The sequence below is a fragment of the Zingiber officinale genome, chromosome 5A, assembly GCF_018446385.1.
Source record: "Zingiber officinale cultivar Zhangliang chromosome 5A, Zo_v1.1, whole genome shotgun sequence".
Lineage (NCBI taxonomy): Eukaryota > Viridiplantae > Streptophyta > Magnoliopsida > Zingiberales > Zingiberaceae > Zingiber > Zingiber officinale.
The window spans coordinates 93,574,928-93,601,179 of NC_055994.1; the positions used below are offsets into that span (position 1 = coordinate 93,574,928).

Genomic DNA, 26,252 nt, shown 5'->3' on the forward strand with positions numbered 1-26,252 from the left:
GGGGTTTTGTGTTTACTTTAGGAGATGAAGCCATAACAATGGAGGAGTATTAAGTATAGGTGCTTTTCCGGACTCCACCATAGATGCTGAGTATGTGGCAGCCTCTGAGGCGGCCATAGAAGTTATATGGCTCAGAAATTTCATAATAGACTTAGACATGATTTCTGGATTGCGTAAAAATTATTACAATTTATTGTAATAATAGTGGTCCAATAACAAACTAGAAGAAACCATAAGTTCATAAGGCAAGTAAACACAATAGAGTGTAAGTACCACCCAATACGAGACATCGTATAACGAGAAGTTGTTGCCACCTAGATTGCATCAGGTGATAACCTGGGAGATCCTTTCACTGAGGCCCTTAAACAAGAGCTTTTGATGGAAATGTTGAAGGTGTTGGTTGCTACTCGGAAAACCTATAGGTTCCATTGTATAAAAATTTTGTACAAAGGTCTGAACCTTTTCCTAGCTACCATGTGTTCTTTTAAATTAAATTTTGGATCGCCTGCGGAACTTAACACGTTTGATCCAAAACTTAATCTATTCGTTCTTTTAGGTTTTGACTTGGGTCTCTTGCGGAACTTAACACGTTCGACCCAAATCACCTTAAGTTATTAATTCCATTAAATATTAATTTCCATAATCGGTTCCCAGTACTGACGTGGCGAGGCACATGGTCTTCTTGGATATGGGAGCAACCACAACCGACTAGACAAAACCTTTTATAAAAAGCTAATATTTAATTTCCTAAAATAACTTTAGGTTAACCAAAAAGAACAATCAAATCACAAGGAAAAGAAAAAACAAAAGAACACAGCATCGAAAAACATATTCGAAATTCTAGAACGTAAGCCTCTTGTATTTGGTATTATTTCCATAAATAACTAGCATGATGCGGAAATAAAAATTACTAGTTATACCTTGTAGAAAAACCTCTTGATCTTCTACCGTATTCCTCTTCTAACCTCGGACGTTGTGTGGGCAACGATCTACCGAGATGAGAAACCACCAACCACCTTCTTCTCCTCCAAGCAAGGTTCGGCCACAAAGGAAAACTTCACCAAGAAGAAAAACCAAAATACTAACCAAGCTCCAAGAGATGCTAGCTTTCTCTCCTTCTTCTTCTTCTTCTCCAAGTAGTATCCGGTCACCACAAGAGCTCCAAGAGAGAGAGAGAGGTTCGACCACCACAAGAGGAAGAGAGGGAGAGGATGACCGGCCACACCAAGGAACAAAAGAGGGAGAGAAATAATAGATGTTATCTCATGAAGGCACCCTCTCCCCTTCTTTTATATTCCTTGGCCTAGGCAAATTAGGAAATTTAATTACAACAAAATTTCCTCAATTTCCTTGACATGATTTAATTGAGAAAAATAAAATAAAATTTCCCAATTAAATCTACATTGGCCGGCCACATCATTGGAGAACAAATTGGACAAGTTTCAATCAACAATTAAAACTTCCTAATTTGTTTCCGAAATTTTAAAATTAAAATTTCTCTTTAAAAATCTCTACATGGTTAATAAAAGAAATTTCTATAATTTTAATTTTACAACATGTGAATAATTTTTAAAGAGAAAATAAAATATCTCACCAATCTACAAATAAGGAAAGAGATCTAATCTCTTTCTTTAATCTTTTGTAAATTTTACAAGAGAGATAATTTAATTTAAATTTTCTTTAATAAATTATTTCTTCCACATAATAAAAATTAAAATTAAAATTAAAATTCTTTTTAATTTATTTTGGCCGGCCCTACTAGCTTGGGTTCAAGCTAGGGCCGGCCACCCAATCTTATACCTAGGCCGGCCCTAGCTTGTTTCCCAAGCTAGCTTGGCCGGCCCCTATTGGGTGGGTATAGAAGGTGGGTATAGGTGGGTATAGAACTCTATAACTAAGAGGCTACGATAGGGACCGAGAGGAGGAATTGGTTTTGGTTGTTAGGACCAAAAGTATCTAGAGGGGGGGGGTGAATAGCTCGTCGCGTTCTCTCGGTGCTCGGCGTTGCTTGTTTCTTCAAGGATATGCAGCGGAAAATAACAGAAACAATCACACACGCTAACACGGTTGGTTTACTTGGTATCCACCTCACAAGAGGTGACTAATCCAAGGATCCACACCAACGCACACACCCTCCACTAGTAAAAACTCTCCTTTATGGTAACTACCAAGGGCGGAGAAGCCCTACAAGACTCAATACAAGAAGAGAGGGAAAGGATACAAGAAATACAAACTTACAAGCTTACAATGAGTACAAAACCCTAGCCCTAGCTTCTCTTCTTGGCTTTGATTCGCCTCTTGACTTGGAGAGCCTCCAAGATCCTTCAAGAACTGGCGATTTGAGCTTTGTAAGTGCTGTGGAGGAGCCGACGAGAGAGCTGGAATGAATCGGTGAAAAGATGCCGCAGCCATCGCACGCCTGCAGCTATAAACGACGCCAACGGTCGGATCCCGATCGATTCGAATGTTCCCAATCGATCGGGGAGGCTTTGGATCGATCCATGGATTGATCCAGAGTGCCTCTGTGCTCTGGGAAAAACGCCTGGATCGATCCACGGATCGATCCAGCGCTTATCGCACGAAGCAGCCGCGTCCCAAACGATCCACTGATCGATTGGGACATCTGGATCGATCCACGGATCGATCCAGAGGCTTTCTGTTCGCTGAGAGAAGCCTGGATCGATCCACTGATCGATCCAGCTCCTGGATCGATCCCCTGATCGATCCAGCACTTGGTTTTTGCCCAAAACCAAGTTCCAAGACTCCCAAACCAACATCCGGTCAACCTTGACCTGTTGGTACATCATGCCTAGCATCTGGTCACTCCCTTGACCTGCCAGGACTTCCCACCAAGTGTCCGGTCAATCCCTTTGACCCACTTGGACTTTTCTCGTCGTGCCAAGTATCCGTTCACTTCCTTGACCTACTTGGACTTCCACCAGATGTCTGGTCAATCCCTGATCCATTTGGATTTTCCCTTGCCTGGCTTCACTCACCAGGGCTTCCACCTAGCTTCATTCACTAGGGTTTTCCATCTGCCTGGCTTCACTCACCAGGACTTTCATACTGCCTAGCTTCACTCACTAGGACTTTCACCTGGCTTCACTCACCAGGATTTTCCTTCTGCCTGGCTTCACTCACCAGGACTTTCATATTGCCTAGCTTCACTCACTAGGACTTTCACCTGGCTTCACTCACCAGGATTTTCCTTCTGCCTGGCTTCACTCACCAGGACTTTCATTCTGCCTAGCTTCACTCACTAGGACTTTCCATCTGCCTGACTTCACTCACCAGGACTTTCATACTGCCTAGCTTCACTCACTAGGACTTTCACCTGGCTTCACTCACCAGGATTTTCCTTCTGCCTGGCTTCACTCACCAGGACTTTTATTCTGCCTAGCTTCACTCACTAGGACTTCCTTCTGCCTAACATCCCAGTTAGGACTTCCCAGTCAAATATCCGGTCAACCTTGACCTACTTGACTCTTCTTCAATTAACATCTTATTGTCAAACATCTAAACCCAAACCAAGACTCAGCTTGGTCAAACAGGTCAACCTTGACCTGAGGGATGTTGCACCAACAATCTCCCCCTTTTTGATGTTTGACAATACCAACACTATCACTTACAATACCACATGTAAGTTAGGCTAATCCCATAGCCTAAACCTTCTTCATGCCACTAGGTAATGAATACATAAGTTAAGCCTTTCATTTTCCCCCTAAGAGGGCAAACTTCCTCTAGGTAATGAAAGCCTAACTTACTCCCTTTCATTCTCCCCCTATTGGCACACATCAAACCATCTTTGAGCACACATCAACCCGTGCCTCAATTTTGGACACTCTTCAACAAAAGCCCCATTGTTGAAAACTCTCCCCCTGAAGAGTTGCGCATCGTTGTACACAACTTCACTCGTTGTGACCAACACTATAATGAAGATCCCATACCCTTCATTAACCTTAACCCTACATTCTCCCCCAATGTAGGCAAATGCCCATCCTTGAGCATTATCCACTTGAAGCCACTTGAACAATGAGGATATCCACTCCCCATTAAAGTTCAAACGCTCAACCTTGAGCATGTTCTTAACGGAAGGTTGACCACCTTCCAAGGTTCATGAAAAATAATTTTCATGTCTTTAAAGAGTCCCTCCCCCTAAAGACATGGTGGTAACTTCTGTCATTGCACCAACAATGACTTGGAATCCCTAAACCTTTAGGAAACCCAAATTTAGAAGTTTTGGAGGTTCAAATATTCAAAATTTGAAACAAACCTCAACCTAAACTTCAACGAAGTCTTCCTTAACCATTCCATCCTTGTTTTCAACATGAAAACACCCGGTTTGTGTATACAAATGTATTTTTAAGGGTTTGGAATGGTTACAAGGACTAACCATGGTTCAAAAATGCTGAAATCAGGCCTTCCCAGCCAAAATCAGCAACTTGGATCGATTTGAGTTGGGTTCCAATCGATTGAACCTTTCTGAATCGATCCACTGATCGATTCAGACTCCCTGGATCGATCGGCTGATCGATCCAGCGAGCTTCTGCTCGCGGAAATTGCCGTTTGAATCGATCCATGGATCGATTCAGGAACTCCAATCGATCCATGGATCGATCGGAGCTCTGATAGTTGCTGAAATTCCATTTCAGTCAACTTCAGAAACCCCTAGAAAATTCTACAAAAATCCAAAAATTATGAAATTTCGTGTGGACATTATTTAGGGCGTTTACTATCACGGAAAAATAGTTTTCTATGAAAATACTTCATATTTTCAAAGATTGACACAAACTTGAAAACTTGCAAAAACTTTAGTGTTTTCTTCAAGTTTGTGTCTAACTATTTAATGGTGATTACTATCAAAAGATAGCCTTCACCAAGGTTTTCCAAAATCATTTTGAAAACATTTTCAAAACCAATATCCCATCATGTTCCTTGGGCATAATGCACATGACTTGTACATTAGCTTTCCCAATGATGGGAAAACACATAACTATGTGTTTTGATGAACCTAAAACTCAAAAGAATGCACTAAATCAACATCTTGAGTTTTGTTCATCTTCCTAACATCTCACTTGTATCTAATGTACACTAAAACACGTACAAGTCACCTTATAGTCCTTGTGAGATGTGAGATTTTGGTTTTGCCCTAATCTAGGGATCATGCATATCTATCTAGGCATTCTAGAGATATTAGACATCCACCTAGGATGTCACTTGTCAATACTTGTTGTTAAATGTCATTCGTCCTTAATTACAAGGAATTAAACTTAATGCATGATTATGTTATGGCATACATCAAAAGAAAATAATTTTCAAAAGAAAATATCCTATTACTACATGATGTATGAATGTCATGACATGGTATTTTTGGATTTTTCATAATAAAACAATGAAGTCAAAAATAGACATGATGTCATGGCATATGATGGGCAAACAATCATGGCAAGGTTTAGCATAAATAAAATATACCTAGATTACCTATCTAAATATCCTTACTCACTTAGCTAAACTTAAAATATACCACTTGTTTTAACTTAAAACGATACCACTTGTTTTAATTTAAAACATGTAACCTAGATTGCCCTAAATGCTTAAAAGAAATGCCAAAACCTAAATTGACATTTCTTATTTCTCTTGATTTGTTTATGCCACTTAATAATTAAACATATCCTCAATCGTTGGCATATTTCATTTTTCCACAAGAGTAGCACTAAGAAAATACCAAAGTCCCAACTTGGTATTTCTTATATTTTTCTAATTTGTGCCATTTTAAGATAAAATCAATTTTTTTTTTCACCAATAGACACATGTTACTCTTTCAATGAGTAAATGATAGTTCCATTTCATTTTCAAAGGTTAACAAAAACCTTGAAAATGCTCCTTGAGTGTCAATTTCCTCAAAGTTGGGTTAACTACCCTTCTAATCGGAGTTGACACTCTCTAACCCATCTATGGGGTAGAGAAGATGCTCCTAGGAACCCAACACCTATTGGTGCTCCTTGGAGGCTCTAGGTATTCACTAGGGATAACTTCCCTAGATACCTTCCTAGTGACCTTGTTTGGTTTCTTGGAAGCCTTGGTCACACTTTCTAGGTCAACTCTAGGGATAACCTCCCTTGTGACCTTGTTTGTGACTTTCTTAGACTTCTTAGAAGTCTTAGTCACATTTGTTGCAAAAATACTCTTAGGGATGACTTCCCTAGTATTTTTAGCTTGACCACTAGACCTAGGGTTTGTTCCATAACTATATGGAACTCTATGGTAAGAGGGCACATCCTTCTTAGCCTTTGGTTTGTATCCCAAACCTCTATGGCCATTGGATGACTTTTGTACTCCTAAACCTAGGTTATGCTCATTTTGCCCTAATAGGATATTTTCCATTCTTTTTAGGGTCTTTTCCATTTTATCAAGTCTTGACCTCAAGACTTGATTTTCCATCACTAAGTCCTTAGTTTTTGGTTTTCCATTAAGTTCATGAGCATTTTTGTGTCTAGGCTTGTAGCTACAATCCTTAGAGTTCTTGCCTAGACTTTTACCTACATTCCTAGCCTTAGGTGTAGTAGTTTTAGCATGAAAAGCTATATGTTTTTCTTTAACGCTATCATGCTTTCTATTTTCATGGTAAATAGCATTAAAATGATAAAAATTAGAACTAGCATGCTTTTTACCATGATGTAAAGGGGTAGGCTCAATAAAAGTTACCTTCCTTTTTACCTTAGAAGCTCCCCCTTGACTTGAGCTCCCTCCTTGAGCCTTGACCATCTTCTTCCCCTTAGGGCATTGACTCCGGTAATGCCCCTTTTGATTGCAAGAGAAGCACACAATGTGCTCCTTGCTCTTCTTTATTCCGGGAATGGTCTCCTTTGGCTTCTCCTTGCCCTTTTGTGCCACTTGACCCTTCTTCTTGGCCAAGTTTGGACACTTGCTCTTGTAGTGCCCATGTTCCCTACATTCAAAACATATAATATGATTTTTATTATTAATTGAAATATTTATACCTTTGCTTGTAGGGGTGGCATCTTTTTCTTTGGATCCGGAGGTAGAAGCTTCCTCTTGATCGGACCTTGATTCTCCTCCATTTGATTTTTCTTGACTCGTGGAGGTAGAAGCTTCTTCAATCTCTTCGTCTCTTGACCCGGATGTAGAAACTTCTCCTTCTTCTTGATCCGGTGTCACCAAGGATTGCTCCCCCTCAATCCTAGCGGTGGAGGCTTCATCATCTTGAATATGAAACAAGGAGTATACTCCCTCCTTGTTCCCTTCGGTGCATTCCCTTGAGGATGAAGCTTCTTGGATTTTCTCTTCTTCGGAGGTTGAGCATCTCTCAATCTCGGAGTCCTCCTCTTGGTCTTGGTCTTGCTCCAAAGAGTCACCCTCTCTGGATTCTTCATGATCTTGTGCAGTGGAGGGGATCTCTTCATGAAGCTTGGCCAATTTGCTCCATAATTCCTTTGCATCTTCAAATTCTCCAATTTTGCAAAGGATGGTGCTTGGCAATAAATTGACCACAAGCTTGATCACTTTGTCATTGGCCTCGCACCTTTGGACTTGCTCTTGGCTCCACTTGTTCCTCTTGAGAACTTTGCCCTTTGAATTTCTTGGAGCCTTGAAGCCTTCCATTAGAGCAAACCATTGCTCTATCTCCATCATAAGAAAGTTTTCGATTCTTGATTTCCAAGAATCGAAGCTCGTGGAAGTGTACGGTGGAGCCACCCTTGTGTCAAATCCAAGTCCATCTTGGAATTGCATCTTGAAGTTGAGCTTCTTGAAATCTTTGACTTTTGATGAATTTGCTTCAACTTCTTCACCCTCTAGCTTTTCTTGTTATGCTTGACCCTTCCGGCAGTGATTCCGGTGAAGAGCGGCCTCGCTCTGATACCACTTGTTAGGACCAAAAGTAGCTAGAGGGGGGGGGGGGGGTGAATAGCTCGTCGCGTTCTCTCGGTGCTCGGCGTTGCTTGTTTCTTCAAGGATATGCAGCGGAAAATAACAGAAACAATCACACACGCTAACACGGTTGGTTTACTTGGTATCCACCTCACAAGAGGTGACTAATCCAAGGATCCACACCAACGCACACACCCTCCACTAGTAAAAACTCTCCTTTATGGTAACTACCAAGGGCGGAGAAGCCCTACAAGACTCAATACAAGAAGAGAGGGAAAGGATACAAGAAATACAAGCTTACAAGCTTACAATGAGTACAAAACCCTAGCCCTAGCTTCTCTTCTTGGCTTTGATTCGCCTCTTGACTTGGAGAGCCTCCAAGATCCTTCAAGAACTGGCGATTTGAGCTTTGTAAGTGCTGTGGAGGAGCCGACGAGAGAGCTGGAATGAATCGGTGAAAAGATGCCGCAGCCATCGCACGCCTTTATCGACGCCAACGGTCGGATCCCGATCGATTCGAATGTTCCCAATCGATCGGGAGGCTTTGGATCGATCCATGGATTGATCCAGTGCTTCTCGCAAGCGCTGGATCGATCCACGGATCGATCCGGTTATCGCCGAAGCAGAAGCCCCAAACGATCCACCGATCGATTGGGACATCTGGATCGATCCAGGCATCTCTCGCGAGCAGAAGCCTGGATCGATCCACCGATCGATCACTCTGGATCGATCAGTCGATCCAACACTCGGTTTTGCCCAAAACCAAGTTCCAAGACTCCCAAACCAACATCCGGTCAACCTTGACTGTTGGTACATCATGCCTAGCATCTGGTCACCCTTGACTGCCAGGACTTCCCACCAAGTGTCGGTCAATCCCTTTGACCCACTTGGACTTTTCTCGTCGTGCCAAGTATTCACTCCTTCGACCTACTTGGACTTCCACCGGATGTCCACCCTCGATCCATCTGGATTTTCCCTTGCCTGGCTTCACTCACCAGGGCTTCCACCTAGCTTCATTCACTAGGGTTTTCCATCTGCCTGGCTTCACTCACCAGGACTTTCATACTGCTTAGCTTCACTCACTAGGACTTTCACCTGGCTTCACTCACCAGGATTTTCCTTCTGCCTGGCTTCACTCACCAGGACTTTCATATTGCCTAGCTTCACTCACTAGGACTTTCACCTGGCTTCACTCACCAGGATTTTCCTTCTGCCTGGCTTCACTCACCAGGACTTTCATTCTGCCTAGCTTCACTCACTAGGACTTTCTATCTGCCTGGCTTCACTCACCAGGACTTTCATACTGCCTAGCTTCACTCACTAGGACTTTCACCTGGCTTCACTCACCAGGATTTTCCTTCTGCCTGGCTTCACTCACCAGGACTTTCATTCTGCCTAGCTTCACTCACTAGGACTTCCTTCTGCCTAACATCCCAGTTAGGACTTCCCAGTCAAATATCCGGTCAACCTTGACCTACTTGACTCTTCTTCAATTAACATCTTATTGTCAAACATCTAAACCCAAACCAAGACTCAGCTTGGTCAAACAGGTCAACCTTGACCTGAGGGATGTTGCACCAACATTGGTCTCCCGATAAAATTAAGCATCCCGTGCTCGCCCCGAACACACAACTTAATTTTATCAATGATAATTCATTCCACTAAAGAACTATCATTGAACTACCGCACCAATCCCAAATTACATTTTTTGGCTCCTTCTTATTATGAGTGTGTTAGTCTCCCTGTGTTTAAGATATCGAATGTCCACTAATTAAGTGAGTTACTGACAACTCATTTAATTAATATCTAAGTCCAAGAGTAGTACCACTTAACCTTATCGTCATGTCGGACTAAGTCCACCTGCAGGGTTTAACATGACAATCCTTATGAGCTCCTCTTGGGGACATTATCAACCTAGTATATCTAGGACACAGTTTCCTTCTATAATCAACAACACACACTATAAGTGATACCATTTCCCAACTTATCGGGCTTATTGATTCATCAAACTAAATCTCACCCATTGATAAATTAAATAAATAAATATCAAATATATGTGCTTGTTATTATATCAGGATTAAGAGCACACACTTCCATAATAACCGAGGTCTTTGTTTCTTTATAAAGTCAGTATAAAAAAAATGACCTCAAATGGTCCTACTCAATACACTCTAAGTGTACTAGTGTAATTATACAGTCAAGATAAACTGATACCTAATTACACTACGACCTTCTAATGGTTTGTTCCTTTCCATTTTGGTCGTGAGCTACTGTTTATAATTTATAAGGTACTGACAACATCATCTTCTGCATGTGACACCACATACTATGTTATCTACAGTATAAATTAATTGAACAACTACAACTAAATGTAGACAATTTGACCAAATGTGATTTTTTATTCATAATGAATGTTTACAAAGCTTAGGCTTTCAGTATACACTCCAACAATCTCCCACTTATACTAATGACTAAGCTGCCATATCTTCTACCATACATCTGATTCCCATTCCCTCCACATGCCGATCAAAAGCTTTCGCCGGAAGGGCCTTAGTGAAAGGATCTGCCAGGTTATCTGCTGATGCAATCTTGGCGATGACAACTTCTCCTCGCTTCACGATATCTCGTATCAGGTGGTACTTGCGCTCTATATGTTTACTTGCCTTATGGGCTCGTGGTTCCTTCGAGTTTGCAACTGCACCGCTATTATCACAATAAATTGTGATGATTTTGGGCAAACCAGGAATCACATCTAAGTCCATTAGAAAGTTCCTGAGCCATACTGCTTCTTTAGCTGCCTCAGAGGCTGCTACATACTCAGCTTCCATGGTTGAGTCCGAAACGCATTTCTGCTTAACACTCCTCCATGAAATGACTCCACCTCCTAAAGTAAACACATAGCCTGATGTAGACTTACTGTTGTCCCTATCTGATTGGAAATCTGAATCCGTGTAACCCACAGGGAGCAAATCGTCTGCTTGGTAAACTAGCATATAATCTCTAGTCCTTCTCAGGTACTTTAATATATGCTTTACCGCAGTCCAATGTCCTTGTCCAGGGTTACTCTGATATCTGCTGACCATGCCCACGGCAAAACAAATATCAGGTCTCGTATATAGCATTGCATACATAAGGCTTCCTACAGCCGAAGCATAAGGAACTGCTTTCATGTCCTCTATCTCTTTTGACGTCTTTGGAGACATCTCTTTAGATAGAGCTACTCCATGTCTAAAAGGTAGGAAACCTTTCTTGGAATCCTGCATGCTAAAACGAGCAAGGATTGTATCTATATATGAAGCTTGGGACAGACACAACATTCTTTTCTTACGATCCCTTATAACTTTGATCCCAAGAATGTGTGCACACTCTCCTAAGTCCTTCATATCAAATTGTTTGGACAACCATACCCTTACGTCTGATAATACCTTGACATTGTTGCCAATTAACAAAATATCATCTACGTATAGTACAAGAAATACCACCACGTTTCCGTTACACTTCTTGTATACACAAGACTCATCCGGACACTGAATAAATCCATATGACTGGATTACTTCATTAAACCGGATGTTCCAAGATCTTGAAGCTTGCTTCAGTCTATAAATGGACCGATTGAGCTTACACACTAGATGTTCTTTGCCCTTTTCAATGAACCCTTCTGGTTGCTTCATATGGATGTTCTCTTCAAGACTTCCATTAAGGAAAGCTGTCTTGACATCCATTTGCCAAATCTCATAATCCATATGAGCAGCAATGGATAAGAGTATCCGGATAGACTTAAGCATGGCCACTGGTGAAAAAGTCTCCTCATAATCGATTCCCTCTTTCTGAGTGTACCCTTTCGCAACAAGCCTAGCTTTGAAGGTTTCTACCTTCCCGTCTATCCCTCTTTTCCTTTTGTAGATCCACTTGCATCCAATGACTTTTACACCATCAGGTGGTTCTACAAGCTCTCAGACCTTATTAGAGTACATAGACTCTATTTCAGAATTCATTACCTTTTGCCAAGATGCTGCATCTATATCTTGGAGTGCTTCGTCATATGTTCGTGGATCAGGTTCATGTTTACCCGGGATCAAGTCCGAAGACTCTCCCAGAAACATTAATCTTTCAGGCTGCCTCACAACCCTCCCACTACGACGAGGCACTGTCTGTGGTTGTGTATCATGTGCAACACGTGTTGCAGTCTCTTGTGGTACTTCATCTTGTACTGTTGGTACTGAAGTAGACATGTCCTCTCTAAGTTCTTCTAAAACAACTTTGCTCTGGGCTTGTGATCCATTATATAGTCTTCTTCTAAAAGCGGGCATTGGTGCTAACAATGACCTTCTGGTCTTTAGGACTATAAAATAAACCACCTTTCGTTCCTTTGGGATATCCTACAAATCGCACTCTGTACGGATTCTAACTTATCAAGATCTGGTTTCAGACATGTCTTGGACTACCCCAAATCCGAATATGTCTTAGATCGGGCTTTCGCCCATTCCACAATTCTATGGGAGTAGAAGAAACGATTTAGAAGGTACTAAGTTCGGAACATACTTGTTTCCAGAGCATATCCCCAAAACGAATTTGGTAATTGAATAACTCATCATTGATCTAACCATCTCCATAAGAGTCCTATTCCTTCGCTGCCACACCATTCTGGGGTGTTCCAGTGTGAACAATTGGGATTGAATCCCGGCCTCGATAAGTAATTCCTAAACTCTCCTAAGAGGTATTCGCCACCACGATCTGACAGTAGTGTCTTGATACTTTACCTAGTCGTTTCTCCACATCGCCTTATATTCTTTGAACTTATCAAAGCACTCGGACTGGCGCATTAGGTAAATGTATCCATATCTTGAATAATCGTCTATGAAAGAGACAAAATATTCAAAACCTCCTCTTGCTCGGACATAGGACCACACAAATCAGAGTGGACCAACTCTAACACTTCTTTGGCTCTATACCCCTTGGCCTTGAACGGCCTCTTGGTCATTTTACCTTCCAAGCAAGATTCACAGGTTGGAAAATTTTCCAACTCAAATGAACTCAAAAGTCCATCGGCTATAAGCCTCTGAATCCTACTTAAGTTAATATGACCAAACCTTAGATGCCAAAGATATGCTTGGTTCATTTCCGAAGGTTCTTTTCTCTTATTAGAGTTAGAAGATGAGTTATAAATTTTCATGTTTTGCTTTGTGGAAGAAATTGGATTTAAAGTATACAAATTGCCAACTAATGTACCAGAACAGATAATCACTTTATTTCTTTTAATAACTACATCGTTACTGAAAGAAACTGAATATCCATCTAAAAACAGTTTAGAAACTGAAATTAAATTCTTTCTAAAACTGGGTACATAAAGACAATTTCTTAAAATCAAATTTCTATTTCTACTAAAAGATAAGTAGACGTCTCCCACTGCAACAGCTGCCACCTTAGTAGCATTGCCCATGTAGACGGTAATTTCTCCTTCAGATAGTCGTCGGGTTTCCTAGAACCCCTGCAAGGAATTGCAGACATGGCTCCCGTATCTACACACCAGTGCTGGTAGATAACACCGTTAAACATGTTTCAACAACTAGAGCATGAGATATACCTTTGTTTTGGTTCCTACGAGGACGATCCGCCTTCCAATGTCCTGCCCGCTTACAGATGAAGCACTTGCCCTTGGCTTCTTCATTCCGGCTTTAAATCCCAGACTGAGATTTATTCACTTTCTTTCTTGAACCAGCTTGTTTCTTGTTCTTCTTTCCTTCGGTTTAGAAGTAGAACCATTTTCACATAGTGAATTTAAGCATTGTGACGAAATAATCCTTCTCAGTTAATAGTTCCGCTAATGAATAAACCCTCTTATTCATATTATAGTTCGGGAAACTGCTCAAAACTTCTAGGTAGCGTTTGGAGGATCATATCGATCCGGTTTCCCATCAATTTCTCCTCCAAGGATCTATCTCGTTCGGATAAGCCATCATCTTTAGGATATGATCCTTACAGGAGTACCCTCTTGCATGGTGGTGTCATTATCTTTCTCATGGCTTCTTGCCTGAAGCCCTATCCTGATGACTAAAGAGTTCCTTGAGATTGTTCATAATATCATCAGCAGTTGGTAAATCTTGATGTTGCAATACATTTGACATTGAAGCCATAATGTAACACCGCGCCATCTCATCTCCTTTTACCCATTTCCTATGATATTCAATCTCCTCTTGGGTAGATTCACCAGTAGGTGCATCAGGGCACTACTCAGTCAGTACAAATTTATAGCTTTCAGCAGTAAGAACAATGTCCAGGTTTCTTTTCCAATCTATGTAGTTTGGTCCAGTAAGTCTATTCTGTTGAAGTATGATGGACAGTGGGTTGAAAGACATCCTAAGAATCACAAATAACTTTTGGTCAGAACTCTAAATTTAGAATAATATTGATTCCTCAAACAATACTATTTTAAATTAACCAACACCTCAAAACACTGTGAATTTTGTATGCCACGTTAGTGTGGACGTATACAAATTCAACATTTGTAAAAGGAGGGTTTTAACCCATTAATTTTATTATCTTGTCAACCTAACTTTTTGACAAATAGAATTAATAGTTGGTATCTTTTGGTCACACAAATAATAGCAGTGACTCCGATGGGGAGTATACTATTAGGTGTGTCTAAGTGTATACCATTACTTGACACTAAGTCCATTAATAAGATTATGCCTCTTCCGTTGGGGAAGATCACACGCTCTTAATTAACTTCCTATAGTCATCCAAAAATGGAAGTCTGTTCTAGTGATCCACAAACAAGCTCATCCGTTATGGAGGAAGGCACTAAGAGCCAACGCGCAAGCTTGTTTGCATCACTTACAAACCAGTAATGGAGACCATGGGATTTATTTAAAAATCCCTCTCCCACTTAGTTATTTATAAATGAGGAATTTTAACTATGCTAGCCTACTAAGCATGTAAACTAACACATACACACAGCACAATATAAAAGCAATAAATAGAAAATCTAATTTTCAACTATTATGGCTTTTATCTCTAGTTGTCCTCCGTGTGTTGTCATCCCAAGCTGCTGCCATATTTGGCCACCGCCACCGGGTCTAGCTGTCGCATCCATCTTGCTCCTAGTTCCGCTGCGCCTCTGGTCCTTAGAAGGTTCCACGCTTTGCAAGATTCGATCCGCGACATAAATAGAATTTTACATTTTGATCCTATATTCCATAAAAGGAATGTACATGTATCTAGATCAAAAATAAAACCTAATAAATACAACTCCTTCTGTATTTTAATACAATCATGCACACATATAAATGCCCTTGACATGTCCAGGGTCCAATCACACACATAATAACTAAAAGCCATAATAGTTGGATCTGCATCCACAAAGTTAGCACATCCTACTATTAACCCGCCTAAATTATGTATGACATATGCATAATTAAACTAATACCAAATACACAGAGGCAAAACCCTAGCTCTGATACCAATTGTTGGTTGCTACTCGAAAACCTATAGGTTCCATTGTATAAAAATTTTGTACAAAGGTCCGAACCTTTTCCTAGCTACCATGTGTTCTTTTAAATTAAATTTTGGATCGCCTGCGAACTTAACACGCTTGATCCAAAACTTAATCTATTCGTTCTTTTAGGTTTTGACTTGGGTCTTCTGCGGAACTTAACACGCTCGACCCAAATCACCTTAAGTTATTAATTCTATTAAATATTAATTTCCATAATCGGTTCCCAGTATCAACGGGCGAGGCACATGGCCTTCTTGGATATGGGAGCAACCACCACCGACTAGACAAAACCTTTTATAGAAAGCTAATATTTAATTTCCTAAAATAACTTTAGGTTAACCAAAAAGAACAATCAAATCACAAGGAAAAGAAAAAACAAAAGAACACAGCATCGAAAAACATATTTGAAATTCTAGAACGTAAGCCTCTTGTATTTGGTATTATTTCCATAAATAACTAGCATGATGCGGAAATAAAAATTACTAGTTATACATTGTAGAAAAACCTCTTGATCTTCTACCGTATTCCTCTTCTAACCTCGGACGTTGTGTGGGCAACGATCTACCGAGATGAGAAACCACCAACCACCTTCTTCTCCTCCAAGCAAGGTTCGGCCACAAAGGAAAACTTCACCAAGGAGAAAAACCAAAATACTAACCAAGCTCCAAGAGATGCTAGCTTTCTCCTTCTTCTTCTTCTTCTCCAAGTAGTATCCGGCCACCACAAGAGCTCCAAGAGAGAGAGAGAGGTTCGGCCACCACAAGAGGAAGAGAGGGAGAGGATGGCCGGCCACACCAAGGAACAAAAGAGGGAGAGAAATAATAGATGTTATCTCATGAAGGCACCCTCTCCCCTTCTTTTATATTCCTTGGCCTAGGCAAATTAGGAAATTTAATTACAATAAAATTTCCTCAATTTCCTTGACATGATTTAATTGAGAAAAATAAAATAAAATTTCCCAATTAAATCTACATTGGCCGACCACATCATTGGAGAACAAATTGGACAAGTTTCAATCAACAATTAAAACTTCCTAATTTGTTTCCGAAATTTTAAAATTAAAATTTCTCTTTAAAAATCTCTACATGGTTAATAAAAGAAATTTCTATAATTTTAATTTTACAACATGTGAATAATTTTTAAAGAGAAAATAAAATATCTCACCAATCTACAAATAAGGAAAGAGATCTAATCTCTTTCTTTAATCTTTTGTAAATTTTACAAGAGAGATAATTTAATTTAAATTTTCTTTAATAAATTATTTCTTCCACATAATAAAAATTAAAATTAAAATTAAAATTCTTTTTAATTTATTTTGGCCGGCCCTACTAGCTTGGGTTCAAGCTAGGGCCGGCCACCCAATCTTATACCTAGGCCGGCCCTAGCTTGTTTCCCAAGCTAGCTTGGCCGGCCCCTATTGGGTGGGTATAGATGGTGGGTATAGGTGGGTATAGAACTCTATAACTAAGAGGCTACGATAGGGACCGAGAGGAGGAATTGGTTTTGGTCTCATGTTCGCCCCGAACACACAACTTAATTTTATCAATGATAATTCATTCCACTAAAGAACTATCATTGAACTACCGCACCAATCCCAAATTACATTTTTTGGCTCCTTCTTATTATGAGTGTGTTAGTCTCCCTGTGTTTAAGATATCGAATGTCCACTAATTAAGTGAGTTCGACAACTCATTTAATTAATATCTGTCCAAGAGTACCACCAACCTTATCATCATGTCGATAGGGTTTAACATGACAATCCCATGAGCTCCTCTTGGGGACATTATCAACCCAGTATCTCTAGGACACGGTTTCCTTCTATAATCAACAACACACTATAAGTGATACCATTTCAACTTATCGGGCTTATTGATTCATCAAACTAAATATCACACATTGATAAATTAAAGAAATAAATATCAAATATATGTGCTTGTTATTATATCAGATTACACACACTTCCATAATAACCGAGGTCTTTGTTTCTTTATAAAGTCAATATAAAAAAATGACCTCAAATGGTCCCACTCAATACACTCTAAGTGTACTAGTGTAATTATATAGATAAGACGATACCTAATTACACTACGACCTTCTAATGGTTTGTTCCTTTCCATTTTGGTCGTGAGCTACTGTTTATAATTTATAAGGTACTGACAACATCATCTTCTGCATGTGACACCACATACTATGTTATCTACAGTATAAATTAATTGAACAACTACAACTAAATGTAGACAATTTGACCAAATGTGATTTTTTATTCATAATGAATGTTTACAAAGCTTAGGCTTTCAGTATACACTCCAACAGAAGGGATGTGAATCAGTTGTATGACAGCATAGTCTTTTAGTATAAGTGGAGATTGTTGGAATGTATACTAAAAGCCTAGCTTTTTGTATAAACATTTACTTAGAAATAAGAATCATATTAGTCAATATCTATATTTATATGCTAAATGTAGTTGTTCAATTAATTTATATTGTAGATAACATGATGTGTGGTGTCACACACAGAAGATTATGTTATCAGTTCTTTATGAATTATAAACAGTAGCTCACGACTAAGATGGAAAGGAATAAACCGTTGGAATAGTCGTAGTGTAATTAGGTATTAGTTTATCTTGACTAATAAATTACACTAGTACACTCTAAGTGTATTAAGTAGCACCATTTAAGGTAAGTTCTTTTTATACTAACTTAATAAAAGAACAAGACCTTAATTATTATGGAAGTGTGTGCTCTTAATCCTAATATAATAACAAGCGTATATATTTAGTATTTTTATTTCTTTGACTTATCAAAGGGTGAGATTTAGCTCGATAAATCAATAGGCCCGATAAGTTGGGAAATAATATTACTAATAGTGTGTGTTGTTGATTATAGAAGGAAATCGTGTTCTAGTAATCTAGGTTGATAATGCCCCCAAGAGGAGCTCATAAGGATTGTCATGTTAAACCCTGCAGGTGGACTTAGTCCGACATGATGATAAGGTTGAGTGGTACTACTCTTGGACTAAGAAATTAATTAAAGTGAGTTGTCAGTAACTCATTTAATTAGTGGGCATTCAACATCTTAAACACAGGGAGATTAACACACTCATAATAAGAAGGAGCTCAAAACATAATTTGAGATTGATGCGGTAGTTCAATAATAATTTTTTAGTGGTATGAATTATTATTGATGAAATTAAGTTGGGTGTTCGGGGTGAACACGGGAAGCTTAATTTCATTGGGAGACCAAAACTAATTTCTCCTCTCGGTCCCTATCGTAGCCTCTTATTTATAAAGTATTATACCTACCTATACCTACCTATACCCATCCTAATGGGGTCGGCCAAGCTACCTTGGAACCCAAGCTAGGGGCCGACCAAGACCAATAGGATGAGCCAAGTAGGTGGCCGGCCAATGCTTAGAGCCCAAGCATGGTGTGGCCGACCCTAAGAAAATTAAAAGGATTTTTATTTTTAAAATTTTCTTATGTAGATTCCATGGTTTTAAAAGAGAGTTTAAAATTTAAATCTTTCCTTTTATAGCTTTCTACAAAAGATTAAGAAAAGATTTGATATATTTTCTTATTTGTAGATTGAAAGAAAGATTTTAATTTTGATAAAACTTTCCTTTTTTATAATCATGTTCATGATTTAAAAGGAGAGTTTAAAATTAAATATTTCCTTTTATAAGTTTCTACAAAAGATTAAGAAAACATTTGATATCTTTCCTTATTTGTAGATTGAAAAGAGATTTTAATTTTAAAGATAACTTTTCTTTTTGGAAATCATCCACATGTTTAAAAGAAAAATTTTAATTTATAAAATTTCTTTTTATAACCAACCATGAAGGGAAAAATTAATAGAGAAATTTTTATTTAAAATTTCCGGAAACAAATTAGGAAGTTTTAATTGTTGTGTTATTAAAACTTTCCTTGTTTGGAGCTATGAGGTGGCCGACCATTATAATTAAGAAAAGGAAATTGATTTTAATCAATTAAATTTTCCTTTTCATGGCAAAGAAAATAAGGAAGGTTTTATTTAAATTTTCCTTATTTGCCAAGACCAAAGATTATAAAAGAGGGGGTAGGGGGGCCTTCATGGGTGTTAACTCTATTCTATTTTCCTCCCTCTCTTCCTTATTGGTGGCCGACCCTAGCCATTGCTCTTCTCCTCTTCTCTTCTTCTTTAGTAGCCGGTTTCATCCCTCTCTTGGAGCTCTTGTTGGTGGCCGATTCAAGTTAGGAGAAGAAGGAGAGAAAGGAGATTTTGTTTCTAGCATCCCTTGGAGCTTGGTGGTGGTGGTCGAACCTCTACATCCTTGGAGGAGTTTTGATGGCCGAAACTTGGTGAAGAAGAAGAAGGGTTTGGGTGGTTCTCATTTCTGTAAATCGTTGCACATACAACGTCCGAGATAAGAAGAGGAATACGGTAGAAGATCAAGAGGTCATTGCATACAAAGAAAGGTATAACTAGTAATTATTTTCCGCATCATACTAGTTTTTCTTTATATGAATTCCAAACACAAGAGACATATGATTCTAGATTTTTGAATTAGATATTCGAAATTGTGTTTTTTTTTTTTCGATCTTGTGATTCGATTGTTCTTTTTGGTTAAATCTAATGTTATTTTAGGAAATTAAATATTGAATTTCGTTAAAAGGCTTTGTCGAGGCAGTGGTGGATGCTCCCATACTCAAGAAGGTCAAGTGCCTCGCCATGTTTGACCTGAGAGCCAATTTTTGAAATAAATATTTAATTGAATTTATAACATAGGTGAATTTGGATCAATAATGTTAAACATCGTTTGCGATCCAAATCTAAACCATTAAGAACAGATAAGTTAAATTTAGAATCAATAATGTTAAGTTCCGTTTGTGATTCCTAATTTAATTTCTAAAGAACACAATAGGTTGTTTAGGAAAGGTTCGACACTTGTATAAAATTTTTGTACAGTGGAACCTGTACGATTTTCCTTAGGACCAACCAACAGAAAAGAGTCCCAAGTTATATTTTTTTCCAAGGATAACTAATAAGTGTGTGTGTATTCTAGATTCAATTGATAGGAAGCTACCTAAGCACTTATCTTCTAAATTTTAAGCTTTTCAATTCAGATTATCATCCAATTCAGAATTGAAATCAGAATAATTCAACACCTAAGTATCCATTCAAATTCAGCAGTCAAGCAAAAAGTATTAGCATCGGGATTCCAATGGCAATTGCAGATACACAAACTTCAATCAATTCTCCAATCGTAGCGGATCAATTGCATAGAACAGAACAGGGGTTTGTTAAACTCAAATACCAAAGCTCAACAAATTACAATAAATGGAATAGCAAATTAAAAACAAAAAGAAACAATGCAAACTAAACTATTCAGATTATCAGATCTGAGCAAGGGTATTAGAATGAAAGTAAACAAAAACAAAATACGTTCCACATTCCAAACCTAAGATCAAACTCCACTCACTCTGTTGTGACACAGAAATGCTCCTAGGTACCTCCCTTCAACCAAGCTCCCAGCTATTATCAGAAGATGCTCACGGCTCCTGGGTACCTCCCTTCAAGCTCCAATCGGCTGGTAATCACATCGCCCGAAGAACAGTGGTTGAATTCTGAAATTGCTTAACCTGATCGATTTATTGGATTGATCTAGGTATCACTGCGGAATGAGGATTGGAATGACATCAGAAACTCCTGGGTACCTCCCTTCAAGCTCTGTTGGATAGCAAAAATTGCAGATCGAGAACCTCCCTCGATCTGGAATGCGTCAGTGAACAGAACTCCAACTAGTAGACTAGGGAACTTCCCTTTGCTGCTCTCTGACCTCGAATGATGAATGCTAGCAGCTCAGAGATCGCCGTCAGTGGAGAAGATTTGCTCTGGGATCTGGAATGGTGAATGGGAGCAACAGGGAAGAAGGTGAACACTAGAAAAATCGCAAGAAGAGAAAACGCCTGAGCTCCAAGATCACTGTAGCTTCTTATGTCTTTTAAATAAACTTCTAATATGATCGGATGGTCCAGAATTCTTCTATCTTGATCAACGGTCCAAACATATCAGATTTGGATCAAAAGCTCCGGATCTTCATTAATGGTTGTGATCTACTTCCACAAGGCTTAGATGGAGTAGATCTTTGATGTAAAGCTCATATCTCTCTTGATCTTAGATGGACGGTCCAAATTGTTCTAAAGCTTGATCGTCTTGTTTGAACTCCGATTCAAGCACAAATTTGGTTCAAATTAAATCCAAGAATAAATACAATGCATAAAAATGTGATGTAAATATGAGTTTCATGTATAAACAAGACATCAAATCATGCATGTATGAATCAAAATAGTGTAACAAAATCATGGTTATCACTCAATCGCTCAACTTCTCTGCTCGCCCGCCCGCCTGTTCGCTCATTCGCTCGGCCTCTTCATCTGCTTGGATGCACGCCCATCCGACCGCACACTCGCTCGACCTCTTTGTCCTCTCGGCTGCACGTTCGTCCGGTCGCACACTCGCTCGGCTTCTTCGTCCGCTCAGCTGCACGCCCGTCCGACCATACGCACGCTCGACCATTCTGCCTTCGGCTGCTCTGCTCGGTTAGTCACTCGATTTGATAGGTAACTCGACTGCTCTACTAGCCCTGTGGCTCGGCTGATTTGCCCGGCCGGTCACTCTTCTCGGTCGGCCAATCTACTAGTTACCCACCCGACCCTTTAGTCCACTCAGTCGCTCTACTCCACTCATCCACTGATACTCGATGTTCGGCAGTCTCCATTGCTCGACCTGTCAACCGCCCTGGACATTAGGCCGCTCGGCTTATTCATCCACTTGCCCGCTCGACACTCGTCTGCTCAGACTCGCTCGCATGGCTTCTCGTCCGTACGGACTCGACCACTTGGACTTTGCTGATCGGACACTTTGCTCGCTCAGCCACTCCGCGGTCAACATTTGACAAAATCAACCTCTGCTGGTAGCCTGAGATTATCTACTAAGATCATCTTGACAGATAAATTAAATTTAATTCAGTATAATTTAAATTAGATTAATTCCCAAATATCTCCGATAAATTATTTTTTCAACACATGCCACCTTAATGATTTTAAAAAAAAACTCCTATGACTTTTTTTCACTTATTTTATTTTATAAAATATCAGGGAGCAATGTGAAAAATGAAATTTATGCCTAACAAGAGGTCTTAATTAATAAGCACATACACACACACACGATAAAAAGCATACACACAAAATCAATCATGGCAGGCCAATGTCGCAATAATTTAGCACACGAACACGATGGAAATTGACGGCGCGCGGTCACTCGTTGAGGCATTGGGTCATCAGATATCGACGTCGCAGTAAACCTTGTTGAATTCCTGCGCCGGCGCCGATGCGGCGAACCGCACGATCACCGACGGGCAGTAGGCCCAGAGGACGTAGTGGCGCGTCTTGATGGCGCCCACCTTGAGCCTGATCCGGGCGCGCACTCGCACCTCGAGCCCCAGCCAGCCGCCGGACCGCTCCCGCTTCAGGCTCTTCTCCACAGCCGCGAGCAGGGGCGCGCCGCGGGCAGCGGGGGCCACCACCAGCGTCGTCACGTTCCGACGCGGCTGGTGGAACGGCGCCGCCTCCGCCGCCGCCACCGACTGCTCGTCGAGCCACACGGACACCTCCAGGGAGTCGTAGTACACCGACACGCGGCGGTTGCGGTTGTGGGCGCTCAGGGTGAGGTCGAAGGCGGCGTCGAGCGCGTGGCCGGAGACGTTGAAGCCGCGCACGCGGGCGCCGTCGACGGTGAACTCCAGGGGCTTGGGTCGGACGGCGAGCCAGAAGACGAGGACGGCGAGGCCGAGGAGGACGACGATTAAGAGGACGGCGACGACCAAGCAACGGAGGACGCTGGGCCGCGACGACGGCCGCGCGGTTGCCGGACCGGCCATGGGCTTTGGATTCGTATAACACTAATTGCGGTGGATTATTTATAGACGCGGAAACGAGGCAATTGAAGAGAAAGGCCGATTTAACCTTAACTTAAACCCGAAATTGGAATTTAGTTTATTCTAATATTGAATGTGTGATATTTTATTATTATTAAAAATAAAATAATTATTAATATATTTTATTTGTTTAATATATTTTCTTTGAGATAATGAATTTTCTCTAATTGCAAGTATTTGATTTGCTTTTGCTTTGGAATACTTAGTGCCTACTCTAAGAACAAAGGTTATGCAATGCAAGAAGCAATGTTAATTGCCACCTTAAAAACTACTAAATACATTTGAAAGAGCTAATTAGGTTTAATTATAACTAATTAAGTGAAACAATCAAGTAGGAGTGGGGATTAATTGAGTTGCTTGGTGGATTGTGCTATAAGTGATCCTTTATCTCACATCAGTTCCAAGTGTTATTTTCCTTTTTGTTTTTGTTTTTTTTTTCCTTTTGCCTTGAAGCACAAGTTGTTCCCTTGGCGTAGGCCATGATATAATGATAAATTAAACAACAACAAAGGGGGCAGATGAAGGAATAATAATAATAATAATCTCAGCTATCCTCGTTCATTATTTTTAGGATGATCAATTTAGTCCTATAAAAATTTTTTATCGATTATCAGGATAAATTGAAAAGCACACGTGGCGGCTAGTCCAGCATTCTTTGAATCCGTGCCCTATTTTTAAAAAAAATTCTTACAAATATATTATAACTGAGATTAAACTATAAATATTTGGATGATAATTTAAATATTCTATCATGATATCATAAGTCTGGGAAAAACCAAGGGCAGATATAGGAGGTACAATGGAAGATGAGATCAATTTATTATACACAGAAGTTATTTTCATTGACTTATACCAATAACTGTCGAGTCACACGATAATAATTTCATCTTTTATCTCACGGCTACCTTTCGGTAAATTAAACAATAATATTATACGGAATCTAAATAATTTTACATGTGAGATTAAGAAGAGAGAGAAAAATAGATTTGAATTATGATTTTTTAAACATTAACAGAAGGGAAAATTTACATGTAGTCCCCATTGGTAAACACAACTTTGCATGCACTCCCCATTGGAAAAATTCTTTATTTTCACTCTCTAGTCTAATATACTTACCTAATTGCCCATGATATTTCAAGTATAAAAAGTCTAAAAATGAATATAAATCCTCTTAAATTTAGTACATTAAACTAGAATCTAGTATATTTTCTATCAAATTGAGTACGATTCTTTTTCCACCTCAATTGGATGGAAAATATACTAGATTTTCTTTAAATGGTACTCAATTGGATGAAAAATATACTAGATTTTCTTTCAAATGGTACTAAATTTAGAAGGAATTATATTAAATAGGAAAAAAGTTGTACTCAAGTTAATAGAAAATATACTTGATTCTAGTTTAAAATGCTGAATTTAATAGGAATTATACTCATTTTTAGACTATTTATACCTAAAAAATATGAAAGGCAATTTTAATAGAAAATATACTCGAATATACTAGATTTTCTTTAAATGATACTCAATTGGATAGAAAATATACTAGATTTTCTTTAAATGATACTTAATTGGATAGAAAATATACTAGATTTTCTTTTTACATGGTGTTGAATTTAGGAGGAATTATATTAAAACAGGAAAAAATATACTCAATTTAATAGAAAATATACTCGATTTTAATGTAAAGTACTGAATTTAAGAGGAATTATACTCATTTTTTTGACCTTATGTACCTAAAAAATCTGAGGGGTAATTAGGTCACAATATTTGCATGAGGGAGTTGAAGCAAATAAAACTTTGCATGCAGGGAGTGGAAACAAAGTTTTTTATGAGTGGGGATTGTATGTAAAATTCAAATTGTGATTAGAGATTTTTCTCTATTTTATCGTTAAAAGAAAATTGAGAAGGATAGATTTGAGATTTAGATGATAAATATATCATTTCCTTATTAAAAATTAGATTGTTGATATCATATCAAACAATTACTGCCTATGAAGTATGAGAAAACAAGTATATTTGAAATTGAATAAATGGATATTTATAAAAATAAAATCTAAACTCTATTTTCTTTTTGAATGCCATAGATGATGATGAGGGGTCACATCCTGTTATCACGGTGGATGTTAAAAGAGATCAAAATCAAGACGGTTAACGTGTAGATGGCATCGGCCGGTTAGGCGGAGCATTCTCCGACCGGGAGAGAAGACCCCGATCCACCATCGCCTTCGACACAGGGAGAAGTCAAACGACCGGCGCTCAGTGAAGACAATGTGCGGAAGCCAGCTGAGCGGCTACCCCGCTCAGCAAGGCACTAGGATTTGGCATTGGCAGACGGAGCTTCGGCCGAGCGGCTACCCCGCTCGGCGAGTCATCGGGATTCGGTATTGGTAGATGAAGCTTTGGCCCCGCTTGACCAGACAGCAGAGCTTATCATCGATAGAGTGCAACTTCGGCCGAGCGACTACCTCGCTCGGCCTGGCAGCAAGTCTCAGTAGTGGCAAAGTGGAACTTCGGTCGAGTGGACACACATGGGAGTAGTAAGGTTCTGGCCGACCGGAAGTGGCACAAGAGTGGTAAAACTCCGGCTAAGCGGCCATACCGCTTGGCCCAGCAGTACATTATGCTGATATCCATCGACATCTTTTCGGGAGTTAGTGCCGCCAACACCGAGCATGGACAACCAAAAGATCGTACGACGGAAGCTTCCACTGTCACTTCAAAGATATGCTCGGCTCGTTAAGGTACTGTGTTGGAGACACTTTACTAACAAGTCTTTCCAGGGAAAGCTTTGAAAAACGTGCTCATCTTAGGAAGCGTGCACGCGCACAATCGGAGCTCTATATAAAGGGGGTCCAAGTATTAGCGAAGGTATGCGATATTCATTGTTTGTGCTAC

At 39.6% G+C, this 26,252-nt stretch overlaps 1 protein-coding gene across 1 annotated transcript; it reads right to left on the minus strand.

Annotated features, from left to right (window-relative positions):
- Positions 1-22,485: 22,485 nt before the first annotated feature.
- Positions 22,486-23,332, minus strand: LOC121983028 (uncharacterized protein At1g08160-like). Its single transcript, XM_042536014.1, has one exon. The coding sequence runs from the start codon at positions 23,301-23,303 to the stop codon at positions 22,704-22,706; it is 600 nt and encodes a 199-aa protein (XP_042391948.1). The 5' UTR covers positions 23,304-23,332; the 3' UTR covers positions 22,486-22,703.
- Positions 23,333-26,252: the final 2,920 nt, after the last annotated feature.

What these genes read in the sequence shown, in the direction of transcription:
- LOC121983028 (XM_042536014.1), bottom strand. Translation starts at nt 23,303, where the DNA reads ATGGCCGGTCCGGCAACCGCGCGGCCGTCGTCGCGGCCCAGCGTCCTC.